We start from the raw sequence: 11056 nt of genomic DNA on the forward strand, positions 1-11056 counted from the left end.
AGTTAAAACGATTATGAGCACTAGCTAATCATTGGTGGGGAAGAAAGGAATTTTTCCCTATAGTTTGTGTAAGATTTTAAAGAATATTCTATCTAACATTTGAGGACGAATGTTCTAAAGGAGGAAATGATGTTATACCCCGCACTTTTGTACATTCGGAAATAGAAAAAAAATATTTTTGGGCTTGTAAGAAATGAGGTTGTAAATTATTTTATTTATTTTAATTAGTACCGGTGTGATGTTCATGGAAACAAATTGATGTGGAAATACGGAGGGAGGCCGAGGGTGAAATTGAAAATTTTGGAAACTAGTTTGTGAACTACTAAATGGGGCTTAGAGTTTGGGTCCAAAAGAATAATAATAATAATAATGGTAAGGAAAGTTGATGCCCAAAGGCCATGGTTAGCCCAAGCCCATGGAAAAATTAGTCCATGTGATAACTAATTAGGAGGTTCCAATATATATATCTTATATCTTCTATCTCCTAGAACATTCAAGAAAAATCAAAGTCATCAAAAGAGAGAAAGAGAGCTAAGTCATCTTCCAAGAGAAGAAGAGACCGAAGCTAGAAAAAAAAGAGAAAAAAATTTCTAGTTCTTCAACTTTGATCCAAAAATCTTGTCTTCTTGAATTCTTGTCAAGTTTGAGGCCCTCTTCAACATGGAATAATTAATTAAGAGAGAAAACTATATTTGTGGCAAGTCAAAAATTGAAGAAAAGGTAAGAATTCTATATTTTTATGTTATGGAAGAAGTCTATGTGTTGTAGCTAGTGGAATTAAGTGAAAATCATGTAATTATGATGTATGTGGGTGTGTGACCATGTGGGTGTGCAAGTGGGTGTGTGTGGCCATGTGGTGTGATGGTTGGGAGAAGAGGAATTGAACTTCATTTAGCTTATTAGTTGTGTCGTTATGGTGGTTATGGTGTAATTAAAAGTTGAACGATTCGAGACGGCCTTGAAATTGGTTACAAGTTGTTATAGGAAATTATGTGATTTTAGTATAGTTTTATGAAATCATGGAAGTGGAATTTTAATATGGGAATTATTGTTATTCTTAATGAATTTGGAAAAAGACAATGCAATTTGGTAGTTTCGTTGTGTTCGTAGAAGTTTTGGGTGGATTATGGTTTTGGTGGAATTTTTGGTATAGTGTATGGAATAATGTTAATTTCTTTCGAATTATGTTTAAATGGTCTTGAGCTAGTAAATGAGTATGAAATGTTGATATTAGTTTGAAGGTGTGAAGTTGGAGTGGAAATTGTGGCCTTATGTAACAAAAAGAAAGAAGAGAAAGAAGAAAGAAGAAGAAGAAGAAAGACTATTAATGTATTTTTGTAGTGATTGTTGATGTTGTCGGTATTGTTGTGGTTGTTGTTGTTGATATTTCGGCCGAGTTAGATTCTCGGGGATGTTGAATTTATAGAGGAGGTGCTGCCCAAATTTTTGTAGACTAGTAAGGACAAGAAATTGAACTCTTAAAGGAATATAACTTACAATTGGCAATTGTGACCATTTGTAGAGTTTGGAGAAAACAGGAGTTGAGTTGGAGTGAGCGGAAGAAGCGGATAAGGTATGTAAAGCTCTTCCTTTTCTTCTTTTGGCATATTCTAAGTGTAGTAGGTTATAATTTGAGTCTCGGGAAAAATTCTGCTCATTGAAATCCGAGCTTGAATTTCCTATAAATCCATCTAGTGAAATTGAATTCAAACACTCTTATATGTTGGGAAAAAAACATGCAAATATCCATAGCCTCTACTTATGAGACCGGATCATCCTACATCCTTGATAGATGACTTCGTAAAGCCAAATATTTGAAATTCCCATACGCCACCTCGGCTTGGCCGGAGGTGGGCACGCTACCTCCGAAACTCATCTAGTTTATCCTACTTAGTTTATTCTGATATAATATAAGGGGATAACTTTTGCCTGTGATTTTCTCTATTAAAGAATAATGTCATAATTGTCCCCTTATGTTCTAATACCCATTTTGGGACTGCAAATATAATTTCAGAAATGCTTGATATATATATATTGCATTAATTTCTCACTACTCCGCTCGTACATAATACTATGACTTCGTTCGTCGGAACCCGGGCCGGCTTTGCAATCGTGCGTCCTATAATGTATTCGGCAGTATGATGTGTTACAGGCCTCGAGACCTCGCCATAGGGACGGATACCGTATACAGTGTTATGATGTGATATGGCATATGATATGTTCTGATGATAAGACATGTTGTGATGATATGATGTGTTCGGAGTTTGTACGGAGATTTGAAACCTTTCGTAGTATGATGTGTTGTGGTACCAGCGTTAGGGTGGTTACCACGTTCCCGAGCCTTATGCATGATTTTTTATTTGCATTATGTACATATATTTTCAGTACAGATTTTGATGTCCTGGTTTGGTATGTGCTCCTGGTACCTTTCTTTTCAGTTACGATCTATACTCTTTATGTTTGTGCTTTACATACTCAGTACAAAGTTCGTACTGACCCCCTTTCTTTAGGGAGCTGCGTTTATGCCTGCAGGTATAGACGTTCAGGATCCCTCAGCGTAGGCTACACACCTTCTGCTACCACAGAGTGCTCCTTTGACTCGGAGCCTGCATTTTAGTATATGGCTTTCCTATGTACATGCTTCTGTATATTTGACCGTTTGGGTATGGCGGGGCTCTGTCCCATCATATACTTCTGCTATGTTCTGTAGAGATCTGTAGACATAGGTCTGGGTCATGGGTCGTGTATGTTCGTTCGTGTATGATTTATGTCTTAATGCGGCCCCTTTTGTTATAACGGCCAAAACGGCCCATATGTTTGTATATATGCACGTATCCAGTGACGCGCCCTTCGTCGCCCCTTTTTGGTTTGATATGTTATTTTCTGCACGCGCGGCTACTGAAATTAAGGATAGCCTGCTATTTTGATTGAGACAAAAATTAAATTGGAATTATTTTGTAATATGACAATTTGGTATGTAAGCTCGTTTGGGTGTCCTAATAGGGCATCAGTCGCGGCCCATGGGGCTTGGTCGTGACACAAAAACCCCAAAGCAACCCCTTAAGCTGGCATTTCAAGTCAAATAGTATCCTCACACCTCTCACACAGGCAATTCATAAATCACATATGCTTAAAACAGATAAGTTAGCAAATAAGGCCCCCACATGGGCTATACAACACAGATAAGCCCCTACAAGGGCATCGCAATATAAATAAGCCACCACATGTGCATCTCAAAGTAATTTAACAGTACCAAATTACACTACTACCCATCCAAAGTCTACAACATAGAATTGACTAACTACTCCAACTCAGCCCCAAGAAGGATAGCCAAACCTACCTCAATAGCCGAAACCGCACTCGAAAACCTCCAACAGATGATGAACTCTCAAATTCAACGCCCTGAATGACAACCCACTATCAAGAATGAAACATACGTGTCATAAGGAGTCCAATGACACCTATATTGATAGGATTCAAAACTGGGGGTAAAATACTCCAAAAAATGATTAATTTAAAAAAGGATCGAATCTGTAAGTTTCTTTTGAAAATACATTGTCACGCTCTGAGAGGGTATTCTAGACATAACCGGTGCTTAGAAGCCATTTCTGGCTCATAAGTGAACCACTTGTCCTGATCACACATTCATTCATTCAGCGAAAGACTTAGTTTAAGAGAAAAATAAATCTTAGTGGGATAAGTCAATCAACAATCTTAATCATTCAAATCGGAAACATAATTAGAAAAAAAACTAATCAAGAGTTATAGACATGAAAACAAATCCACCACTGTCTAGTCTATGAAGCCTCTATCTCTACTATCTAGATGGTGTCAATGACAGGTTCATGGCTACTTCAAAAGAACTACTCATAAGCAATAGAAAGAATGAATATGATCCCTCAGAAAGCAAGGAGGTCTCACCACTATCAGGAAAGAAGTAGATCTTCAATGAAGCACCTGTTGATGATCTCTAATACCTATCCCTGCATCATTTTATGATGTAGGCCCAAATGAACGTCAGTACATGGAATGTATGAGTATGTAATATGGTAGAATGAAACAACAATACATCAAATATACTCAAGATAGAATGAAACTCACCCAACTCATATGATATGTAAGTATAAAATATAACAATGCTTTAAGAAGGGCTCAGTAATATGCATCTTGCTTAAAACATGTCCTATACTTTTATGCACAATCTGGGGTCTCTCTTAACCGACAACAATCCCACCACCCATAAATAGGTGATGTACAATAAGATAACTTCATTGCCACGTCCGTCCAATACTTGCCAAGATAAAGGACGAATCTACCAATCTTGGATCCACAATCAATCAAGTCCTATCTTGTCAGGACAATGAAAAGGAAAACATCCGACTTAATGGTTCAATCCTCTCCTACATTGGCTACGTAGTTATTGATTTTTACTCTCACTCAATTTGGTGTTCAATACTACTCCAAAAACTCAGTATGCTCATGCAAATAAAACCAATCAGTTCAATCAAAACTTTCGACTAGTCACATTAGACTCTCATCAAAACTCAATCCCGTCTCAATCATTATGCTCTTTCAAATCAATTCAATCCAATTCACTCATTTACACTAACTATTTAACTCTTTTAAAAATATGCAATCTTGAGTCAAAATAATGTATAGTGAAAGTAGGATCAAAATTTGCGGTTACTATGATGAAAATAATTGATGAATCAATAAATTCATGACAAAATCAGGTTACCCATAACATAAGGATCTTAAATATACCTTTTTCATAAAAAATGGAGTCCAAATCGATAAAACCCTAATTTTTCCCAAGAAATATACATATAAGAAAAAAAAATCAGATGAAGAAATAATGAGAAAATGTCGAATTGAGGATTTTATACTAACTTCCACATTATATCGAGAAGAAATCTGCAAGAATCACTCAATTCCGAGCTCTAGAACTCCCGATATGTTCAAAATACCAAATGAACACAGTCTGAAATTTGTATACCTGTATAGCTCTTTTGCACCAGAAAATCTACAACTTATATTTTCACTAAAAGAGCCGTAAATGCCTCATACGATAGCGAAATTACCCGATTCATTTTCCTATAGGTCTTAAATAATGATACAGACCTGGTCCTTCAATCGAAAATTAATTTTGAACTCGTTTGCTCAATCAAATATCATTTTTTCTCAATTAATAATTATTTCATATTTTGCGATAAAAGTCCAATCTCGGATTAGCAAAAATGCATCAAACTTTGTAGATAAGTCCTATAATTCATGCTCAAAATTTCAAAAGTTTCGGAACAATTTTTCCATCTTTAAGACTAATAATGATTTTTTTAGTTGCCACAATTTGCTGAAACAACACCAAAGTACCCAAGAAGCTTAAAAACTCACCCAAAACTCACCTGGAATTTTTTGAATACAAACCAAATAAGCTATTAGCTTGAAAATGATATTTCGGACTCAATGGAAACAACATAATTCAAATTCGAGGTCTCCTTGACCCGAAACTCAAAAAGTCACAACTAAACTAACTTAAGCCTCCAAAATCCAAAATGAGCTCGAGACTTCCAAAAATTACAACGAAGCCCTTTATAGCATTAGAATCACCTCCCAAAATGATTAGAACCATCAGAAATCCAATCCGAGTACCCGAACCCCAAATGTTGACCAAAGTCAAACTTGGATCAAACTTTAACTCAATTTCCAACTTCGGACCTAAATTTCACGTTTCAACTCCAAATCTGATCCTGACAGCTCTCTTAGAACAATTTCCACAATCCAGAACTGATGGAATCGACGAAATTTCATTATGAGACTCGAAACTTCAAATAACTCTGAAACTCAAAATTTGACAGCTTAAGCCTTTAAACTCATTTCTCTAGCAAACCCTCAACTTTTCACAAAATTTTCAAAAATCAACTTTCAAATTCAATCTAAAATGACTCGAAGCAACTGAAGGAGTAAAATGGTAATTTTATCGAAAATGACCTTCAGGGTCATTAAAATTCGGAGCTTGTCATGTAACTTTGCATCAAACGTAATTTTATATCAAAATATAATGAGATGAATATATATGAATTGAAAATATAACAAAAAAGATATAAATTTAAATTAAAAATATAATAAAAAATATATTTAAATTATTTAATTATTGGAGTATATTTGATCCACTTCTATTTATAATGTCAGTATGACGCCACAAAAGCGTCGCCTAAGATTATGGGCATAAAGTATAATTCACAATTGACCCCATGTGTCATCCACAGAGCCTAATTCACCTTTCACTCAAAACAAAAGAACGCTGAGCATGCCCTGCCACAAAACCAAAAAGTAATCTTAGAAAACAAAGGGGATTTATGGGTCCCTTTCACAATCCATTACTACCTACCCAGGCCCCAGATATACTGAACGGTGGGTGTCTCATGTTAATCAATTATAATAAAGATTAATGTTTTTGACAGCTAATTTACTTTCTATAATCCTCTAACAAGAAGTCAACAACCATGGTATTCATTAACAGTCCTTGAATTAATTAAAACAAATAATTTGAAATAAATTCAGGCAACCATAGGGACCGGAGGAAATATCTTTTTTTATTTGATTCAACTGTCCGAAATGGCAACCACCTTTTAAAAGCTTTTCCCTTTCATAAGTATCTTTTATTGGTACAGTGCTAACCATAAAACCACTACACTTCAATGTAATCCTTCTGTCTCCTAACTAATAATAGTACTTTTTTATGTACTATTTGATTCATAAGAAAATAAGACTAATATGGAGAGAGGAATGTAAAAACTCTAAAAAAGGAATCACTTCATAGTCAAGTCACTATTTTAAGGAGTGGAGAGACACTACTAATGTTGTAGGGTTTGTTAGTCGGATAAAAAACAAGTTATTCATATATTAATTTTCGTATAACTTATATGATGTAAGTAAGTAGATATATAATATGTTATTTATGTATAAAATCAATATGACAGTTGGTTGACAATTTAAAAATCTGTGTAATTAATACTGGTAAAAATTATGAGGAAAGATATTCATTACAAGGCGGAATAACTAGTACATGAATAATTAGTTCTGCATAATTAATACCTGCATAAAATAATACATAGATTCACTCATAATTAATCTATACATTATTAATAACTGCATAATTCTAACAAGCTACCAATTGATCCACGTTATAACCGTGACAAACTTTTATTTTCTTTTCTCTTGTTTATACTTTCCTAAATAATACCTAGCTATCAGAAGAAGAAACCATAGCTGATGTAAGTGACATTCCACACATGAAAATTAATGAGCTTGTTTTTCTCATTTACTGGTTGGCTCATGGCTACTGCACCTCTGATGTTCACATTGGTTATCAGGTAAGTCTTGCTATACCAACAACATATAGCAGAGGATTCATAGGCAGGGCTTTTCTAATGGAAACTGATCACAACCAAATTGGACCAAATTTTAGAGGTGCAATCAGTGTTGAAGCCAATAATGATAAATACACATGTTCACTTGATGTTTTTCTGGGAGATGTGAAGGTTTGGAGTTCTGGTCATTTGTCACAGTTCTACACAATAGACAAATGTACACTTCAGCTAACTCAATATGGAGACTTACTGCTGAAGGGGGGTCAAGAAGACAGAGTTGGATGGAAAGCTGGAACTTCAGGACAAGGTGTGAAGGTAATTAATTGTCAATTTTCAGTTTGACACATAAATAATGTCTTTAGATAAAATGTATATGCAGCAAAAATATTGCCTTTTCTGGCAAAGTACTAACAGGGTAATTTGTATGTTCTCAAACCACTAAAGTATATGGTTTTTCCGAGGTAAAACTACAAAAAGGCCAAATTATAATGTGCAACATTAATAGTGAATGCAATTTTTTTACTTCTTCTGCAGAGATTGCACTTACTTGGGACAGGTAATTTGGTCTTAGTTGATGCTTTGAACTTGATAAAATGGCAAAGTTTCAATTTTCCAACTAATATTATGCTTTGGGGTCAGAGACTAAGCTCAAGAACACGGTTAACGTCTTTCCCTAGCAACTCTAGTTTGTCATATTCTTTTGAGATTCAGTATGACAAGATTGCATTGTACTTGTACTCTGGAAAATCAAAGTACTCGTATTGGGAATATAAACCTTTGGAATTGGATGGTCTGAATATCACATATGTTGAGTTAACTTCTAACGCGCTGGAGATATTCAACAACGAAAATCGTAGAATTGGAAGGATAAAATCAGACAAGCCACAGCCCCTGAGATTTTTAGCATTGGGAAATAGCACAGGGAATTTGGGATTCTACTATTACTCATCTGACAAAGGAAAGTTTGAAGCTTCATATCAAGCTCTAAATACTAGTTGTGATCTTCCATTGGCATGTAAACCTTATGGAATTTGTACATTTTCCGAGAAGTGCTCTTGCATAAGGCTAATAAAAAGAGGAGATGGATTGCTTTCTGATTGCACTGAAAAAGTAACTGAGGGATTTTGTGGAAGAAATGATTCCCAAATGCTAGAATTACAAGGTGTTACGAGTGTATTAAGAAGCAATCCTTATAAGGTCAATGTCAGCAAAGAAATATGTGCAAATTTGTGTTTGGTTAACTGCACTTGTGTTGCGGCATTACATTTTTCACTTGAAGATTCTGAGGATGATCCCGCGAAACCTGGAGAATGCTATGTGTATGGACTAGCTAGAGGAGTTAAACAAATAGAAAGAGATGGAAGACTGAGTTATATGGTAAAGGTACCAAAGGGAACTGATCAAGGTCATGATAAGCACTCTCATTGGAAGAAATGGATTCCAATTGTTGTAGGAGTGGTTGATGGAGTTGTATTATTACTTGTTTTAGGAGGGATTGGATACTATGTAATCCGAAAGAGAAGAAAGTCGTCTGTAGATACAGGTCACAACAATTGACATTGTATAGCTGAAATTTTGTTTTCAAGATAACATTTTCTACATTGAGATAGTAATTGACTGACACTCATGAAAAACAAAGGATGAAACTTGAGCGACAGATACTAAACTTGTAACCAAAAAGTTGATTTTGACAACTTCAAATTCAAAAGCAGATAGAGGAGAATTGATGAAATGCCTGAGATTGAGCAGAACTTCCAAGAAATAGAAATGCCAAAGGTATGCAAGCAATCTTTTTAGGGGTTAAAATGTTGTTACTTCACAAGAGATTTTTCCATTCCTAAACTGACATGTTGAATTTGTTGATGTCTAAGGTTGGAGAGAAACGGCTACAATATTCTTGCTCGAAAAATTGAGGAAAGCTAACTTACAAAATACGGCCAAGTGTCCTAGTATAAAATATTTAAGTTGTTTTGTTCAATTTGTAAACTAGATTGTTGCAATACTCTTTTGATTTGTTTCTTAACTTTCCAACCTAGACCTAAACTTCAGATAGCTAGATAAGGAGAGACTCATTCTTCATCTAAGTTCTTTTTAGCTCAGTGACTATTTAAATTATTAAGTAACTTCAATTGCATCCCCATTACAAACATGTATTTAGCCAGTTTTATCAAAAACAAAACGACAATTGGCACTAGTCTAAAATCAAGCATTATATGATAATTTAACATGATACCTACTGTATCCTAAAGCATTGGAAGAATGTCCAAGTGGGTGATGGCCCAATAGCTGAAACATCACTCATTTTTCGGGTGAAGGAATTGCATTCTGAAAGAGATTAATCCCTTGATTTATTTCATTAACCTCAATAGTTTATATACACAAATACAAGAGTATAATTATGCTATCATTAAGGAAACTAAATATCTCTATATTAGGAACTAAATAAACTAAATATATCCATATTAGGAACTAAATATATACAATCTGTTACAATCTATCAGAATATATTTTCATATATTCTAACAACCCTCGCAGTCGAAGCGGGAGGTCGCCGAATGCTAAGACTGTCCCAAAAATCCTGAAATAACATCAACGGAAGGCCTTTGGTGAAGATATCTGCAATCTGATAACAAAAGGGGGCATGTAACACTCGAACCTGGCCACGAGCCACCTTTTTCCGTACAAAATGTATATCCATCTTAATGTGTTTAGTACGTTGATGCTGAACAAGATTACCAGTCAGATAAATTGCACTAACATTATCACAGTAAACCAAAGTAGCCCCTAGAATAGGACAATGAAGTTTCAAAAGAAAGTTTCGTAACCAACATGACTCAGAAACCACATTGGCAACCCCTCGATATTCTGCCTCTGCACTCGAATGGAAAAAAGTAGCTTGACGTTTGGCGGATCATGAGATCAAGTTATCACCCATAAAGACACAATAACCCGAAGTCAAACGTCGTATATCGGGGCACCCACCTCAATCAGCATCAATATACGAGACAAGAGTGGTTGTGGAAGAGGGATAAAGGTGAAGACCATAATCCAAAGTACCTTGTAGGTAGTGAACGATGCGCTTGAGAGCGTTCATATGCTTATCCCGTGGGTTATGCATGAATAAGCATACCTGTTGCACAACATAAGTAATATCCAGTCTCGTGAATGTGAGGTATTGCAGTGCCCCTGCAAGACTTCGATAAAGAGATGGGTCCTCAAACGGTATACTCGTAATAGCCCGAGCTTCGGTTTTTGAGAAACTGGAGTTGGAGATGGCTTACACGATGACATGATAGCTCGTTCAATGATCTCAGCCGCATACTTTCTTTGAGATAAAATAAACCACCTGTATGACGAGTGACAGCAATGCCCAAGAAATAACTCAACGGGCCCAAATCCTTCATAGAAAATTTGGAGCTAAGAAGCGACATGATAGACCGGTGGAGCGCATCAGAGGAAGCAGTTAAAATAATATTGTCGACATACAATAAAAGACAAGCTATAAAATTACCTTGACGATAAAAAAACAAGGAATGACTGGTCTTACTGTGAGAAAATCCAAAGGTACTAACATAATCACCAAATTGCTTATACCAAGCCCGCGGAGCTTGTTTCAGCCCATAAAGAGATTTCTTCAAGAAACACACATGATTAGGTCTATTAGGATCCCAATAGCCCAAAGGTTG

The 11056-nt window shown here is 35.6% G+C and overlaps 1 protein-coding gene across 1 annotated transcript; it reads left to right on the top strand.

The window, feature by feature from the left end:
* The first annotated feature begins 7237 nt into the window (after positions 1–7237).
* On the top strand, positions 7238–9544 carry LOC129881594 (G-type lectin S-receptor-like serine/threonine-protein kinase SD2-5). The gene is made up of 3 exons (XM_055955755.1): positions 7238–7685; positions 7905–9146; positions 9242–9544. Exons 1-2 carry the CDS (start codon positions 7293–7295, stop codon positions 8925–8927), a joined length of 1416 nt encoding a protein of 471 aa, XP_055811730.1. The 5' UTR covers positions 7238–7292; the 3' UTR covers positions 8928–9146; positions 9242–9544.
* Positions 9545–11056: the final 1512 nt, after the last annotated feature.

The sequence above is a fragment of the Solanum dulcamara genome, chromosome 3 (assembly GCF_947179165.1).
Source record: "Solanum dulcamara chromosome 3, daSolDulc1.2, whole genome shotgun sequence".
NCBI lineage: Eukaryota > Viridiplantae > Streptophyta > Magnoliopsida > Solanales > Solanaceae > Solanum > Solanum dulcamara.